The sequence below is a fragment of the Microcaecilia unicolor genome, chromosome 14, assembly GCF_901765095.1.
Source record: "Microcaecilia unicolor chromosome 14, aMicUni1.1, whole genome shotgun sequence".
Classification (NCBI taxonomy): domain Eukaryota; kingdom Metazoa; phylum Chordata; class Amphibia; order Gymnophiona; family Siphonopidae; genus Microcaecilia; species Microcaecilia unicolor.
In genome coordinates, this window is record NC_044044.1 from 12,954,141 (window position 1) to 12,972,648 (window position 18,508).

General features: G+C 48.8%; 1 protein-coding gene across 1 annotated transcript in view; it reads right to left on the minus strand.

The window, feature by feature from the left end:
* Positions 1 to 299: 299 nt before the first annotated feature.
* Positions 300 to 18,508, minus strand: part of ACTL6B (actin like 6B) — a 52,030-nt gene continuing 33,821 nt past the window's right edge. Inside the window, exons 9-14 of the mRNA XM_030187782.1 lie at positions 16,565 to 16,626; positions 9,938 to 10,052; positions 8,795 to 8,875; positions 7,296 to 7,391; positions 5,750 to 5,836; positions 300 to 380 (exon numbers count right to left, since the gene is read on the minus strand). Coding sequence (XP_030043642.1) covers positions 300 to 380; positions 5,750 to 5,836; positions 7,296 to 7,391; positions 8,795 to 8,875; positions 9,938 to 10,052; positions 16,565 to 16,626 — 522 coding nt within the window. The remainder of the gene's footprint in view (positions 381 to 5,749; positions 5,837 to 7,295; positions 7,392 to 8,794; positions 8,876 to 9,937; positions 10,053 to 16,564; positions 16,627 to 18,508) is intronic.

The following is an 18,508-nucleotide window of genomic DNA, read 5'->3' on the forward strand; positions in this document are numbered from 1 at the left end:
TTTGCCCAGTATAAATGGAACAGGACCTGGAGCAGACCAACTAATACAAAACCAGATGACAGGGTAATAAATACACAGAAAACTCATCCAACCCTGGATTAAAGTCCAAACGTAGTCAGACCCAGTGGGATCCTATGGTCTCCTTTCAAGTCAGCCAGGTGTTTAGCCATAACTCTTTGCCAGTTGCTGGAGACAGACAAGCCCAGATGCATGCACAGACAGACAAATGTGATGATACAGAATGACAGAAAGCTGGGTGGTAAGAACAGGAGGACGAGATCTGGAGGCTTATGGTTAGGTCAGGGGCACTTCCGCTCCACACATTGCTTTCCTCCTTCATCGTACTCTTGCTTGGAGATCCACATTTGCTGAAAAGTGCCCTGAAATACATATGAAATGGTTGTGTTAGACCTCTGCCCGGCATTCTCTTTTATCCATGACCTGTACCCTACCTGGGTTATGAACTGGGATGTAAAGGCCTTGGGCAGAGCGGGGAGTGGGTTCTCGTGGAAAGGGCGGAAGCTGAAGATACGTATGGACCTGCTTTTATGGGTCTAGGAAAGCAGGTGGACCGGGGGTACCCAACCTCCACCAATATGACATGCGTTCTTCGACATCTGAGAGACTGGGTGTTGGAGACTGATGATTATACCCCTTGGCCTATGGAGAGGGCACTCTAGCCTGTTGCATCCCCACTATCTTTTGCATGCGCCCTGGAAGGCCCTGCCTCTGGGCTTACGAGGTAATGTCCTACTTAAATCTATGCAGGCTGTCTGGCAGTCCTTACTCAAGATACTGGCATAAAACCTCCATTAGCAATGACTTTTTACCTTTGGAAGGGAACTTAGATTTTGCCCCTGGCATTTGCTCTTTGGTTGGCGGGTGGGGTCTTTCTCAAAACTTCCACTTCCCTCCCTGGTAGAGTGCTCACTATTTACTTCCACAACGACATGCAGAATTACCATATGTCTGGATTTACCTGGATATGTCCTCTTTTTGAGGACATGTCCAGGCAACCGGGCAGGTTTTGCCAATCTGCCCGTTTGTCCGGATTTCTGGACAAACGGGCAGGCTGGTAGGTGGGACCAGCCTGCCCGTTTGTCCAGAAATCCGGACAAACGGGCAGATTGCTAGTCTCCCCTTCCCTTAGTTACTACTGCCCTGGTGGTCTAGTGACCTCTTCTGCCTTCAGGGCAGGAAAGAGCCCCCTCTTTCCTGCCCGGAGCGCTGGCCTGCATGCATCCTTCCTGTTGGTGATCTCGGCGCCAATTCAAAATGGCCGCCGAGAGTTGAAGTGACCTCGCGAGACTTCAACTCTCGGTGGCCATTTTGAATCGGCACTGAGATCACCAACAGGAAGGATGCATGCAGGGCAGCACTCTGGGCAGGAAAGAGGGGGCTACTAGACCACCAGGGCAGTAGGGGGGTGATGGGGTGTGTGATGGGGGAGGGGGAAATGTGACGGGGCGAGGGCGTGAAAGGGGGCGGGTGGGATGTGAAGGGGGCGGGGCATGTGTCCTCCTTTTGGGGGGACAAAATATGGTAACCCTAAGAAGAAACCCCCAACCTACCCCTGCACCCCAAGGTTTAAATCAAATTCTCCTTTGTGGGGCAGGAGGAAAAGGGAGCAGAATCTCAGGAAATCTTCAGAGTTTTGTGGTATGGAAGTTAGTGGCATAAACTCCTGAAAACCTCTACAGGAAAAATAATTTGGCCATCACACTTTTGGTTCTTTTTAAATTTTGCTGTGGTGCCATTTGAACAACCTCTGCACTGCCAGGAGAAGGAGAGGCAGTCAAGAAGGGGCCTGAAGACTCTTGCAGGGGTGGAGGCAGGCGTGTTTCCATCATTTACCTAAAGCGGTTGCCTCAGCTCAGGTGGCAAATTTGAGGGGGTGCCGAGAAAAGGTGAATTCGTTACTTCAAAGAAAATTGGCTTGAACTCCCAACAAGTGATTAACTTTATCACAATGAATAAATCAGCCGTTGTGTGATACACTGCAGACTGCACTTTCAGTGAAAGGGGAAAAGTCTCATAATGTCACCATGCTTACGTCCTCCATTATTGCTCATCCTCAGGGCATCTTTAAGCATGCGTGACTTTGTGTCGGGGGTTTTTTTTATCAGTGATTACACAAAGTCACAAATGCTTAAAGATGTCCAAATGATGAGCAATAATGGAGGATGTAAGCATGGTGACATTATGAGACTCTTCCCCTCTCACTGACAGGCAGATGACCAAAAGCCCCGCGCTGTTCCAAACAGCGCTCTAAAATAGCGCTGGAACAGCGCGGGATGCTATTAGACCTATGATCAGAGATAATGCATGCAAATTCAAGCAGCGCAATTATCTCTGCTCATGGGGTAGAAGTGCGGGAGAATTGTGCCTGAGCATGTTTGACATGTCTGACAGGTCTGGGCTGGAGACCAATGAAAAGAGAAGGACGCTCATCTTTAAATCGGAAGATGGACGTCCTCAACCGCCCTGTTGCAGGGACAGCCAAATTTCAAGGGGGTGTTGGAGGTATAGTGACAGGGCAGTTGAGGACGTCCAAATTTTGGACGTTTCTGCAATGGGCAGTTAAGGACGTCCAAAATTGGATGTTTCTATGAGAAAGACGACGTCCTTAACTGCCCATTGCGGAAACGTCCAAGATTTGGACGTCCTCAACTGCCCTCGCTGGCAGGTTTGCTGTAGGGGGGAATGGTGGCCTGCCAGCATGCAAATGCATGCAGGACAGGGCTCACCATTCCTCCCTAATGATCTGCAAACCCTAACGCCAGCTCGGAGCTGGCGTAGGGTTTGTCGCAGCCAGCGACCCAATCTTTGGCGCGCTGGTCGCTGATCATTGGGGATGACTGCGTTAAGTGCTGATTAGCATGCATTTGCATGCTACTTGCGCTAAGAGCCCTCGAGCGCGTTGTTTCACGCGCTCCAGGGCTCTGATCATGGGGCAGTAGCAAACGCCGGTGCTAGTATGGCGCTAACAGCCTCTAGCGCCAGCATTTGCTTTTGATCATCTGCCTGTGAAAGTACAGTCTGCAGTGTATCACACAACGGCTGATTTATTCATTGTGATAAAGAGAAAAGGTGAGTTCAGCACACACCATACCTCACTCCGCTAGTGCTGCCACATCGGCTGCTGATAATGTTCAATTACCCGCTCTAGCCCAGCACTGGGCCAAGACTTGCCATAGGAGACGGGTGATTTTGCAGCCCTTGCTACAAAAGACTTGGCTCGTGGCAGCTGGAAATGATGCACTTAAAGCGCTTCCCCTGCTGCTAGGCTGGATAGGGTTAAATGAAGAACATACTCACTGCGCCCAAAGCCGGCAAGCTCGTCGTTTCACGCGTTCGTCGGCTCTTGAGTATTTGGCAGGAGCAAATGCGGGCACCAGTCCGGCGCTTATGGCCTCTAGCGCCCCGCGTTTGCTTCTGAGCATCGGGGCCTCAGTGCTTAGAGAAGCCATGCTGGTAGGGTTACCGTAGGGCTCCAGAAAAAGGAGGACTCATTGATCCAGTCTGGGTTTTGCTTCCATTGAAAGCAATGGAAGTAAAACCCAGACTGGATCAATCTCTCCTCCTTTTTCTGGAGCCATATGGTAACCCTACATGCTGGCTACAATGACTGCTACTGTCAGTGCTGCCTCCCCCCAAATTATGCCACCCTAGGAGAATCCCTACTCCATCCAGCTGGCCCTGCTGATTACCTCCAGAGTAGGAAAATTCATATCATTATAGGATTTTTCCTTTGCAACCACCTTGCTCATGGCGGATATTTCTGCTGTCTTTAGTCTCAATATTATAGGCTGTGAGTGCTGGTAATACTTATATTAAAGAGGGGGTTCCATGGAGAATAGAGCTAAAACAGCCTATTGAGTGAATGACATCACTTCCTCACTCCCAGCTGTTGTAATACCAAATGAAGGAAACCCCACCCCCACCCCACTCCCGGCACACACACACACGTATTCTCCCTGTTCCTGGATCTTCAATGGGACCCTTCCCACTTATTCCCAGATCAGAGAGGGATGAGCTCCACTGCTATAAGGTCTCCTTGGCAGAATCTGAACTTATGTGACTGCTGTTAAGAGTCAAGCCTGGTAGATATTAATTGAAATCCTCTTGCGTGGATAGGAGGGCACTTCACACACCTTCAATGGAAGACCACGTGAAGTACGTCAAAGGAGGTCTGCAACCAGGGGCATAGCCTGGGTGGGCCAGGGTCCATCCACCTGAGCAGCCAGACGCACAATCTGTGTAGCTGGCAGGGATCCTTTAGTCCCACCATAGTAACATAGTAGATGACGGCAGATAAAGACCTGTACAGTTCATCCAGTCTGCGCAACAAGATAAACTCAGAGAATAAGGTATGATGTGATAAGATAAACTCATAGCTGAAGAATATGGAGCCACTTCCACTCAGTAAAGCTCAGCAGTCAGCAGCAACACTTTGAGTCGCAGCACGAACATACTCAGTTCCATCCATGCTCAATTCATGCGGAGAACTGAGCAGGCTCACGGTGGTGGTGACTCAAAGTGCTGCCGATTGCTGAGATTTACTGAGTGGGGGGCAGGCTTCATATTTATTTATTTGTTACATTTATATCCCACATTTTCCCACCTAATTGTAGGCTCAATGTGGCTTACAAAGTTCCATAAAGGCGTTTGCCATTTCGGTTGATAACAAATACAATATTGTATTGAGGTCAGATGAGGTAGAAGTGAATCAGGTGTCATGGGGTCGAGGGGAAAGAGGAAAGTAAATTGACCAGTACGAACATTGATTATGTTGTGTTGCTGGGTGTGAGGATTTATGTTGGATCGGTGGGATAAGCTTTTTTGAAGAGGTGGGTTTTTATTGATTTTCTGAAGTTTAGGTGGTCATGTATTGTTTTCACTGCATACGGGAGTCCATTCCATACTTGTGCGCTTATGTAGGAGAAGCTAGATGCATAAGTTGTTTTGTATTTTAGCCCTTTACCGTTTGGGTAATGTAGGTTTAGGTATGATCGTGCTGATCCAAGTCTGTTTCTGGTTGGTAGATCTATGAGGTCTGTCATGTATCCTGGGACTACGCTGTAGATGATTTTGTGGCCCAAAGTGCAGATTTTGAAGATGATCTGTTCTTTGACTGGGAGCCAGTGCATATTTCTCGAAGGGGTTTAGCGCTTTCGGATCGTGTTTTACCATATATCAGTCTGGCTGCTGTGTTTTGGGCGGTCTGAAATTTTTTTTTGTGAGTTGTTCTTTGCATCCCGCATAGATTGCTTCAACTGATGCCAACTTTGGTACTTTTCATTTGAATTTTAAAGCAGGTAATGGGGGGGATGGCTAGTGCCTATCCATGTTAACTGTTGCCCCCACCCCAACAGAAAAAAAACCAAACCTCATATCTGCTACATTACTTTTTCAACCATGAAGGAACCTTGAGCACAACTACTCTTATCTACATAAGAATGCCAAACTTGGTGGTGAGTTATAAAACTATTTGTCATGGGGCAAACAAAAAAACAAAGTGCAATACTGTCAGAAATACACATATATTTTTCCTCTTTAATACTCTTTTTTTGACATTATCAAGTTCATACAAGCATGAAACTTCTTACAAGGATACGACGTCACGAACCAAGCAAAATGCCCTTGACTGGCTGATAGAACCTTCTTTATTTCAGTACAGAACTGGGAAAATCAGATGCCCCTTCTCTTCCCTCCACCTCCCAAGAAGCAAAGAAAAACACACACTCACTAGTGAGGCCAGGATGGAGCCCCCAATCCACGGGCTGAACCTGCGCTCCATTGTGCTGTTATTGGCGATCAGCTTCAGACGCATGCTCTGCAAAAGACAGGAAAACAGCTTTGAAATTCTCAGCTCTGTGTGTAACAGTGGTCAAAAAAAAAAAGCAAATAGAATGTTAGGAATTATTCTAATAGGAAATAAGCCCCAAACTGGAGAAAACCGCAATGCCTCTGTGGAACAGAGGGACCTCTAGGATTCTACCAGTTTGGAAAGTACAGACTTTACATACCGCTTAATTTGAAAACAAGTCTAGGTGGTTTACAGTGCCGTAGCAAGGGCGGCTGACACCCGGGGTGGGTCGCCACTGCGTGCCCACCCCCCTCAGCGCGCACCCTCCCCCGGAGCGCATTCTTACTTAGTTTAGAAGCGAGGGGCGGGTGGGAAGGCCGATCCGCCCCCGAGTCCACGTTGCTGGGTGCTGCATGGGCTCCATTGGTTCCTTGCTCTCTCTGCCCCGGAACAGAAAGTAACCTGTTCCGGGGCAGAGGGAGCAAGGAACCAACGGAGACGACGCCCCCCCCCCCTTCCTACGCCACTGGCGGTTTACACTGAAATGAAATAAGCAAATAACTAGAAAAAGAAAGAAGAACGCCATCATAATATAGGACAGATCATACACACCAAGAATCATGCAAACCAGGGGCATAGCTAGGTGGGGCCACGGGAGCCTGGGCCCCCCCAAATTTCATCCGGGCCCCTGGTTTTGCTGGCGGGGGTCCCCAACCCCCACCAGCCGAATCCTTGCTTGGGGACCCCCACCAGCAAGTGTATTTGTTTTTTCAGGAGGAGCGACAAGGAGGTGAGGGGGAGCGGCAAGGCAGCAGACTAAAATGTGCCCCCCCACCTCGGGCTCTGGCCCCCTCCCACCAAGGTCTCCCACTAAGCCATCTCTCTCCCCTTTAATCTGTTCAAAACTCAGCTGCACGACTTATATATATATATTTTTGAATAATGAGGGCAATTTCTAAAAATCATTTACTCAGGTAAATGGGCAGTTTGAAAATTGCCCACTCTTCCTGCAAGTTAAAAGCACACATTGATGTATCTTTGACTTTCTGTGGCTGTCAAGATTTATTGTTTTTATTATTATTATTATTATTATTATTATTATTATTACAGCTGCTGTTTTCTTGCCCCACGAAGCTGCTGCCCCAGGTGACCCTATACTTACCTAACGGTTGGGGACGGTCCCGCCTACAGCAGGGCTTCCCAAACCCGTCCTGGCGCTTCAGAAACATGTGATAAATTACTATATCTTAGGGATGGTTTGGAAACCCCCTCCTCTAAACACAGCAAAAACTCTTCATAAGCAAAGGTTGTCGGGTCTTGCTGTCTAGTCCTGGTTCCACCCCCCACTGCACCTATGGACCTGTAGATTCAGTATCTCCAAAAAAAAAAAAAAAGCAAGAACTGCAATCTCCAGCATGCATTTGGGGTAAATCAGTACCAGCCTGACCTCTTATGGATTACCTTGGGGGTCATGGTTAACACTTACAGGGGGCGTTTTCTGCGACAGCTCTCGATTCAGCCTGTCCGTGAAGCCCTGCAGCAATGTGTTCCCACCGGTGACGATAACGCTGCCGTACAGACCCTGAAAGCAAGCGAGAAATAAATTCTAAAGCAACAGGACAAGTTATTCCTAGACCTAGGATTGCCAGCTCACTCCAAGTTGAAAAAAACCAGGCTTAATTTTAGCCTATTACATGCATGGAGTTGCAGTTCTGATTCCCCTGTTGATTTCCTCTCGATGATTAAAACTACAACTCCGTGCAGGGAGCGAGGCAAAATCAGAACTGGATCACCATGTTTGCTCAATCCGGAGTGAGCTGGCAACCAGAGGCGTAGCCAGGCTCAGTATTTTGGATGTGGTAAAGGCGTAAGCTTAGCAGGGTTTAAAAAAAAAGGTTTGGACGGCTTCCTAAAGGAAAAGTCCATAGACCATTATTAAATTGGACTAGGGGAAAATCCACTATTTCTGGGGTAAGCAGCATAAAATGTTTTGTACTTTTTTGGGATCTTGCCAGGTATTTGGGACCTGGATTAGCCACTGTTGGAAACAGGATGTTGGGCTTGATGGACCTTTGGTTTGTCCCAGTATGGCAATACTTATATGTACTTAGGATGGGCCCTTCCACACGCACGTGCTGCCCCCCCTCCCCCCCCACCACCACACCACACCAGAAATATCTTCCCAGAGATATTTTTTAAGAACATTGATTTTTTTTTCACTTACCCCACATTTCCTCTCTCTCCTCTGCTGCGTTCTGGCATCTGTGCTCCTGTCTCTGAACCCCGTCCCTCCCCAGTGTATCTACCATACAGGCATCCTCGGCGCCTGCAGCGATTCATTCTTGCTGCATACATCGGACCTGCAAGCTTCTATCTGCCACATCCCGCCCTCACTGACATCATTGCCTGTTTCCTGTCTGGCAGAATGCGGCAGATGGAAGCCTGCAGAGCCGGCGTAAGCAGGGAGAACGAATCGCTGCAGGTGCAGAGGAAGCCTATATTGACACCGGGGAGGGGCGTAGCCAGACTTCGGCGGGAGGGGGGGTCAAGAGCCTGAGGTGAGGGGGCACATTTTAGCTCCCCCAGCGCCGCCAACCCCCCCCCCCCCCGACTCACAGAAACAGAAGCCTGCCCTTCCACATCAGCAATGCGGCCGCGCCGGAGAAGAGGACCGGCTGGCGGGGGTTGGGGACCCCCGCCAGCAAAGGTACCCGACGGCGGGGGAAGGTTGGCGGCGGTGGGAAGAGGGGGTCGAAAGGGTTGGCGCTGGGGGGGGGGGTCAAATGTGGTGGTGGCAACGGGGAGGTCAAAAATGGCGGGGGGGATCGGCAGCGCTGGGGGGGTGGATAAAATGTGCCCCCTCACCTCAAGCTCTTGACCCCCCTCCCGCCTAAGTCTGGCTACGCCCCTGGTATAAAAGAAGGGGAATCGGCAATTGGAAGTATAAACACATACATAAATGGCAGTGGTCAGTTGGCTACTCACCGGTCTGATGTCGATGTCACACATGCCAATACTGGTGGTCACCACATGGCCCACACCCAGCATCGTGTTACCCGACAGGCCCTGCAAGGTAACAAGAGCATGGACTTTAAGATTTCTCTGGCTTAGAACAGTAAAGGCACGCTAGTGATCTGGGATTTATGCTGCAAAGGGCTGGGGGGGGGGGTGCCGCGGCGCGCGCCTGCTCCTCCGAGTTCCGGGGCAGAGGAAGCTGCAGCGAACGAACGAAGTTTAGCGAACTCGGAGGAGCAGGCACGCGCCGCGGCACCCCCCCCCCCCCAGCAGCATGCACCCGGGGGGGTGTCATTTCGCCGGAGGGGGGGAGGTGTCATCTAGCGGGGGAGGGCGCGCTGCACCTGGGGGGGGGAGCGCATTGGCGCTCCGCCCCGGGTGCCATCCAGGCCAGGAACGCCACTGGTACTCCCCACACTCGTAAAGCCCCCTTGGCTTCGTTTGTCAATGGACTCTGATAAAAAATGCAATTTAAAATCTTTGGCATAGATCAAGGGCTTGCTGTCTCCTCCAGGTGCATTCTTCTTACCTGCTGGGGTGCTGGGATCAGCCGTGTGGCTATTGGCTCCGCTGGTTCCCTGCTCCCTCTGCCTGGAACCAGTGGTGTAGCCACAGGTGGGCCTGGATGGCCGGGGCCCACCCACTTAGGGCTCAGGCCCACCCAACAGTAGCACATGTTTAGCAGTAGCTGTGGGGATCCCAAGCTCTGCCAGCTGAAGACTTCCCCCTGATGGTAATGAAAATGCTGCTCTCCACGATACTGGCACCTGCGCATGCTCAGTTTTTAGCGCATGCCTGCTGCAGACTACCAAGGTGGAGAGAAGCATTTTCCCACCAGCTGAGATATTTTTTTTGGGGGGGGGGGGGAAGAACATTTGGTGCCCACCCGCTTCTTGCCTAGACCCACCCAAAATCTGCTGTCTGGCTACCCCCCTCCCCGGAACAGGAAGTAACAGCAGAGGCATCAGGGAACCAGCGCAGTCGACAGCCGTACGGCTGCTCCCTGCACCCCTCTTGCAGCGTGCACCCAGGGCGGACCACCCCTACCGCCCCGCCCTCGGTACACCACTGTTTTTAATACATTTTCTTATAGTGGCTCTTTCTGGTCAGTACCTTGACATTTGAGGGGTCAAACAGTCCTTCTGGGATGCGCAATCTCTCTGCCCCGTAATCCGTGTTGTATCCATTTGGCATCTCATAGTGGACCGTAGGCATCTGTGCGGCCACCCTGCCAGCAAAGATATTTAAAGTTTAATGACCAATGAGCAGCACGGCATTTTTTCAGTGACACTTGTGAAATCTCAAACCCTCTGCTAACACCAAAACACAATAGAACATTCAACCACGACTCTGGAAATACTCTAGTTTTGATTTAGTACAAAATTTGTATAGGATGTATTTGACCTCTACCAGACTCAGCAAATGCACCCCAGGGTAGGATTATAAAAGTTGGAAAGGGTGTGGACAAGATGGTACTTTTGATATATGTGGTGGGAATGCCCAACCGTAAGAGCATTCTGCAAAAAAGTGGGAGACTTGATTAAAAAGGTCATGGATTTGACCTGAAGTATTTTGTTTTGAGTCACTTCATGGAGGGGTGTGATGAAGATAAGAACATAAGCATTGCCATACCGGGACAGACCAAAGGTCCATCAAGCCCAGTATCCTGTTTCCAACAGTGGCCAAATCAGGCCACATGTTTTTCCCAAGTTCATCTTAATAATGGCTTAGAGACTTTTCTTTTAGAAAATGAGCCAAACCTTTTTTTAAACCCTGCTAAGCTAACTGCTTTTACCACATCCTCTGTCAATGAATTCCTGAGTTTAATTACACATTGAATGAGGAAATATTTTCTCTGATTTGTTTTAAATGTACTATTTAGTAGCTCCATTCCATGCTCCCTAGTCCTTGTATTTTTGGAAAGAGCAAACAAGTGATTTACATCTACCCGTTCCACTCAGTATTTTATAGATGAGTATGCGGCGTGTTCGCAGTACTGTCCGGAATGGCAGCAAGGGTGTGATAGTAACCAACTGGAAGAAGGCAAAGCTACCAGGTGGACAAGCAATAATCCTCCACTTGTGGAACATTTATCTTATGTGTGAAATAGCAGTCCTTCGAAAACAAAATTGGTTGATAAAATTTGGAGACCCTTCAAAGCTTAGTATCTTAAACGGAAGGATAAGCATTGATAATCATTGATCATATATATGGCAGGGGAGGGAGGGGAAGGCTATTAATAGGATTTTCAGTTACAGGAAGGACTTCTGTTAGGGAAAAGAGGCTATTGTACTTGGAAGTTAATCATTTGGATAACAACTGATTGTAAGGATGAAAGAAAAACAATGACGGATACTGTGATATCTGTACTGTTTCTATAACTGAAACCGTTATCCACCTTTAACTGTTAAACAACAGTATTCTTACTTTCATTTTCGTACAAATTTCGGGACCCTTTTACTAAGCAGCAGTACACACTAAAAGGCACTTCAGTTCTAGGGTCAGCACACACCAATCCCACGCAAAATACTATCAAATATATTTTAGTGTGGGGGCGTGTTTGGGAGCGTAAGCGTGCCGTGCACTAATCGGCACCATTTGCACATGAAAATGGACACCTACCCAAGTGGATGCAGTATTCTGTAAATTTCAGCGCACAAAACACGCTTAAATTTGGGTGAACTGTTTCAGAATGGGGGGGGGGGATAAATGAATATGCATGAGATAAATGTACATATACTAGGTCTCCGATGTACACAAATGTATCACGTGGGATGGATATCCTGGAAATATGACTGATTGTGAGGTCAGCAGGACCAGATAGAGAAGCTGCAGCATGAAGTGTACCACAGAGGACAAATTTCAGAGCCATTTACTAGGAAAATCGTCCTCCCTTACTGCACCTACTAAGTAAGAACAACATTCACATTGTACGTTCTGTAAGCCACACTAAAAGGTAAGCAGTTTGGTCAGAATAATGAAAAAAATGCATGCACCTAACATTTCCAGAAGTAGGAATAACTAATGAGGTAATTAAATTTGCTGATGATACATTTTTATTTTTTTGGATTTTGCTCACACCTTTTTCAGGAGTAGCTCAAGGTGAGTTACATTCAGGTACACTGGATATTTCTCTGTCCCAGGAGGGCTCACAATCTAAGTTTGTACCTGAGGCAATGGGGGGGGGGGGGGGGGGGGGGGGGGTTTAAGTGACTTGCCCAAGATCACAAGGAGCAGCAGTGGGATTTGAACTAGCCGCCTCTGGATATCAAGACTGGTGCTCTAACCACTAGGCCACTCCTCCACTCCGGAATCGTGCTATTCTTTGGGGTTCTACATGGAATGTCGCTACTCTTTGAGATTCTGCATGGAATCTTGTCACTCTTTAAGATTCCAGAATCTTATTTATTTATTTAGATTTTGCTCACACCTTTTTCAGTAGTAGCTCAAGGTGTGCTACATTCAGGTACTCTGGATATTTCTCTGTCCCAGGAGGGCTCACAATCTAAGTTTGTACCTGAGGCAATGGAGGGTTAAGTGACTTGCCCAAGATCACAAGGAGTAGCAGTGGGATTTGAACCAGCCACTTCTGGATTGCAAGACCAGTGCTCTAACCACTAGGCCACTCCTCCATTGCTAGTCAACATTGTTAAACCACAAGAGGGTTGTGAAAAATTGCAAAAGAACCTTAAGAGACCCGGAGACTGGGCATACAAATGGCAGATGATGTTTAATGTGAGCAAAGTGCAGAGTGAAAGAGGATCTCAAAGTATAGCTACGTGATGCAAGGTTCCACATTAGGAATCACCAACCAGGAATATGTTGAAACTCTCTGCTCGTTGTGCAGTGGTGGGTAAGAAAGCAAATAGAACATTAGGATAGGAAAGGAATGGAAAACAAAAATGAGAATGTTATAATGCCTTTCTGTTGCTCCATGGTGTGACCATATCTTGAATACTGTGTGCAATTCTGGTCGCTGCATCTCAAAGATATAGCAGAATTAGAAAAGGTACAGGAAACGGCAATGAAAATGATAAAGGAGATGGGAGGAGTAGCCTAGTGGTTAGTGCAGTGGACTTTGATCCTGGGGAACTGAGTTCGATTCCCACTGCAGCTCCTCGTGACTCTGGGCAAGTCACTTAACCCTCCTTTCCCCCTTTCCCTTATGACATCACAATATCAGAAGTGAGCCAAGTATTGGGCAATCAAGCCATTGTGACATCACTGAGGTTGGCTCAGGCATTGGTGGAATGAGGCATTATGACGTCACAGTATCAGCTCCAGTGGAGGAGTAGCCTAGTGGTTAGTGCAGTGGACTTTGATCCTGGGGAACTGAGTTTGATTCCCACTGCAGCTCCTTGTGACTCTGGGCAAGTCACTTAACCCTCCAAAATAAGTAACTGAATATATGTAAACCGCTTTGAATGTAGTTGCAAAAACCTCAGAAAGGCGGTATATCAAGTCCCATTTCCCCCTTTCCCTTATGACATCACAATATCAGAAGTGAGCCAAGTATCGGGCAATCAAGCCATTGTGACATCACTGATGAGATTGGCTCTTATTGGTGGAATGAGTGGAGCAGTAGCCTAGTGGCTAGTGCAGCAGACTTTGATCCTGGGGAACTGAGTTCCATTCCCACTGCAGCTCCTTGTGACTCTGGACAAGTCAGTTAACCCTCCATTGCCCCTGGTACAAAATAAGTACCGGAATATATGTAAACCGCTTTGAATGTAGTTGCAAAAGCCTCAGAAAGGCAGTATATCAAGTCCCATTTCCCGTTCCCTTATGAGGAAAGGCTAAAGCAGCTAGGGCACTTACACCCCCCCCCCCCCCCCCCCCCCCCCACCCCCGTTTTCACTAGCAGCTACCACATGGCAATGTTGACACAGCCCAGGGGGGTTAGCTTGGAGAAGAGACAGCCGAGGGGAGGGGAATGGGTAGATGTGAACAGTGGCGTAGCTACATGGGGCCAGGCAGGGGGGCCTGGGCCCCTGTAGATTTGGCCCTGGACCCCCCTCACGCCATTCTGTGAGTCTGACATCCTGCACGTTGTACGTGCAGGATGTCAAAAACAGAAGGAAGCTTTTTGCGGGAAGAAGAGGACCTCAGCTGGCGGGGGTTGGGGTCCCCTACCAGCAAAGGTAGGCCACGGCGGGTTGGCGGTGGGAGGGGGGGGTCGAGAGGGTCGTTGGCAGGGGGGCGGGGCAAAGTTGATGGTGGCGGCGGCGGGGTCGGCAATGGCGGGGGTAGTCGGTGGTGCCAGGGGGGGGGGCTAAAATGTTCTCCTCACCTCGGGCTCTGGACCTCCCTCCCGCCGAAGTCTGGCTACACCCCTGGATGTGAATCACTTGTTTACTATTTTCAAAAATGATAGGACTAGGGGGCATGTAATGAATCTATCGGGGAAAATATTTCTTCAGTCAACGTGTAATTAAACTCTGAAATTTGTTGCCAGAGAATGTGGTAAAAGCAGTTGGCTTAGCAGGGTTGTAAAAAGTTTGGATAATTTCCTAAAAGAAAAGTCCATAAGCCATTATTAAGATGGACTTGGGAAAATCCACTGCTTATTTCTAGGATATACTGAGGAGAAAATCCCTAGAAATACTTGCAGTTAACAACCAGGTGGAGTCTCATATCACTTGGCACGGATATTCATATCACTCCCCTGGTGACTCTATCAACGTGCATAGGTTTAATCATCGACTGAAAACCACCTCCACCCTAAAGTTGTAATTGCAATAATAATAACTCTCCCACTACCATGAGCAGATATATAAATGTACAAAAAGACACTTAGCTTAAGGAGCATGTATACTCCACAATTCAGACTGGCGTGTGTAGAAGCCCCGACAGTGCCTGTTTCGCTATGCTTGTTCTTGTGTCTGAACACAATACAGCTTAATGGTGTGAGTTTCCCCCAGAAGAAGCATAGCGAAAACGGATAGGGAGCCAGTGAAGGGTCTTGAGGAGAGGGGTAGTATGAGTAAAGCGACCCTGGCGGAAGACGAGACAGGCAGCAGAGTTTTGAACCGACTGGAGAGGGGAGAGGTGACTAAGTGGGAGGCCAGCAAGAAGCAGATTGCAGTAGTCTAAACGAGAGGTGACAAGGGTGTGGATGAGGGTTTTGGTAGAGTGCTCGGAAAGAAAGGGGCGGATTTTACGGATGTTGTAAAGAAAGAAACGACAGGTCTTGGCAATCTGCTGGATATGAGCAGAGAAGGAGAGAGAAGAGTCAAAGATGACCCCAAGGTTTCGAGCTGAGGAGACAGGGAGAATGAGAGAGCCATCAACAGAAATAGAAAACGGGGGGGGGGCACTATGGCTACTTTGGGGCCACGGGGGCCTGGGCCCCCCTGCCGACGACCCTCTCAAACCCCCCTCCCCCCCGTCCCAACCCGCCGTCAACCTGCCGTCGCCGTCTGCTACCTTTGCTGGCGGGGGATCCCAACCCCCGCCAGCCGAAGTCTTCTTCCTTCGTTTTGTTTCTGAGTCTGACGTCCTGTATGTACAACATGCAGGACATCAGACTCAGAAACAGAACGAAGGAAGAAGAGGACCTCGGCTGGCGGGGGTTGGGGTCCCCCAGCCAGCAAAGGTAGGCAACGGCGGGGGAGGGTTGGCGGCGAGAGGGGGGTCGAGAGGGTCGTCGGCGGGGGGGGGGGGTCAAAGTTGGTGGTGGCAGCGGCGGCAGCAGGGGGGGTTGGCAATGGCGGGGGTGTTGGCAATGGGGGGGGCTTGGCAATGGCTGGGGGGGCAGCAGCACTGGGGGGACTAAAATGTGCCCCCTCACCTCGGGCTCTGGACCCCCCTCCCGCCAAAGTCTGGCTATATCCCTGCTACCATGAAACAGTATCAAAAATATACACATTTAACAGCACTGGAATTCAAATAGCAGAGATATAATACATTGTCAGCATAACACTAATGATACACCTGGGGAGTCCTCTTACTAAGCTGCGGTAAAAGTGGGCCTGCACTAGCGTCAGTGTGTGGTTTTGACCCGCGCTGAGGCCCCCTTTTACCACAGTGGGTAAAAGGCTGTCTTTTTTCCTGAAAAAAAAATGGCCGTGCAGTAAGCGAACCACTTATCGGAAAGACTTGCTGCCACCCAGTAACGATCCTAGGTCGGCTGCCACCCGGGGCGGATCGCCGATGCGCACCCTCCCCCCGGGTGCAGCATGACCCCCCCCCCCCCCCCCCCCCCGGGTGTATTCTTGGCTGCTGGGAGCAGCCATGCGGCTCTCAGCTCCCTGCTCCCTCTGCCCCGGAACAGGAAGTAACCTGTTCCGGGGCAGAGGGAGCAGGGAAACAGTGGAGCCAAAAGGCGTGCGGCTGCTCTCTGCACCCTTCCAGTGGCGTGCACCCGGGGTGGACCGCCCCCACCGCCCCGCCCTCGGTACTCCACTGCTGCCACCCATTGTTTTTGCAGAGTATTAACTCTTTTGTTGGGGAATATGTGAATGACACTCCTTCCAGTGATATTACCCCCCTGATGCAGCCCATGTATGGGCAAAACGTGGCCCACGTTGGGTATTTTTAAGGACTTTGGATTTTTAAATAAACAGTTGTATTTTCATCCTTACTTGGGATCTGCTCTTTGTTTCTACATTTGTGGTGTTGTGGATCCTTGAGGCCTTTTTTTTTTTTTTTTGGACTACTGAAGCTTAACGTGTAAAAATCCTTCTTTTAATTCATTTTTTAACTTTTCTTTGCCTTATTGAGCCCTGCTTTGTTACTTACTGCTCATCGTACGGTGAATCGGAAACCTGTAGCACTGAGGCCTGGAAATCCTGTATCACCTCCTGCATGGAAATATCATGAGAAACAGAAACACAGAAATACATGTGTCTTCAAAAACAAACACGCTGCCAACATTCCTAGTCTAATCTAATTCAGGAATTTGTATTCTGCTGACTCCCATAAAGGTACAAAAATGGATAACAGCAATAGTCATACAATATAAGAGCCAGAAGCATGACACGGGAAGTACCAAAAATATAATCAAATGAACAGAGATATTTCTGAAATAGAAACGTTTTCAGCGAACGTCTAAAAAGAGAATAAGTGTTCCCCCCCCCCCCCCCCCCCAAAAAAAAGGCAAAGGGGATCCTTAAAGAGGAGGGGGCATCCTTAACACAGAGACTGTGGTTATGGGACTGGAAGATCCAGCAGATCCAGCTTTTACCTATTTCCTGTGATAGCAGATGAAGATTGTAATACCCATCTAGCCTCTGCCCAGTTTATGTCTGGTGCAATGCCACAGACCTCAGCTTGATTTCTGGCATCCCCTCCTTTGTCTGCATATCCCAGCCTGTTCCATGCAGCCACCACCCTTTCTGGGAATAAATATCTTCTGATGTAACTCTTCAGTCTGCTCTTTTGGTGGCTCACACCTCTGGTTTTAGATCATTCTTTCCTGTCAAAAAGGGTTTTCTTTTTGAAGATAAAGTTCCAGATTGCATTGACACTTTGCACCAATAATCCTGATAACCACTAGGGGGCACTGGATTTAGACAGTCAAATAGCCCCTCTCCCTCCATTATCCTGCCCAGCCTCTGATGTATGATGACCCTCTGTCTTCTGCAGTACAATGTACCCACATGTTTGTAGGCTCAATGTGGCTTACATAGTACCGGAGGGCCTTTGCAGGCTCCAGTGTGAACAAATACAAGGTGTTGTCGTGGTAAGATAAAGTTCATGTGGTACAGCCACATTAGGGAATCGTAGAACGGAAGGGTTGTGTTATGTCCATTGCATGCTTTAGTTTGGTCGTGTTGTTGAGATTGGGCATTTAGGTTGGATCGGTAGGGTATGCCTTCTTAAACAGGTTAGTTTTTAGTGTTTTACGGAAGTTTAGGTGGTCGAACGTCGTTTTCAAGGCTTTTGGTAATGCATTCCACAGTTGTGTGCTTATGTAGGAAAAACTAGATGCGTAAGTTGATTTGTATTTAAGTCCTTTGCAGCTTGGGTAGTGCAGATTTAGATAAGTCCATGTTGATTCGGATGTATTTCTAATTGGTAAGTCGATCAAGTTTGTCATATAACTTTAGAAGACTAATTTAACTTGGGGCAACAGGGCAAGACGGTTTATCTTTAAAGGTATTTCTTAGGGCACGTTTCCTCAATGGGGGTGGAATTTATGGATTAATCAAGAAGCCCTTTTACTACGCTGCGTTAAGAAAAGGGCTTGGCGTGCCCTTACGTGGGCCTTTCACGCATGCTATGCCCATCAGAAAGGGCAAACCACCGTTTTAAAAAGTTGTCATGAGAGCACTTACCACTTCCTATTTAGGAGACACTAAGGGCTCCCATGTTATCAGCACGCTAACTATTCAGCACGGTCAGAACACTAGCTGGTTAGTGCATCTTCACCCATTCTCCCCCCCCCCCCCCCCCGACACACCTCTCCAAAAAAGTAAGAAAAACTAAATAGCGTGCACTCAAGCATGCAGATGGCAAAAATGATGCGGAACGCTTTAGCACATCCTGTTAGGTCATTTTTGCCGCATTCAGCACTACCAGGGGCCACCCAAGGCAATCTGTCGCCCGAGGCAGGGATGAGATGCTGCCCCGCCTCCGGTCTAGCATCTCCCCCCCTTCCCTCCTCAACCTTCTTCCCCGTGTTTACCTTATTTTGTTTTCCAAAAGGTGTCAGCGGCAGCGATTCCCATAGGCTGTCCTGCC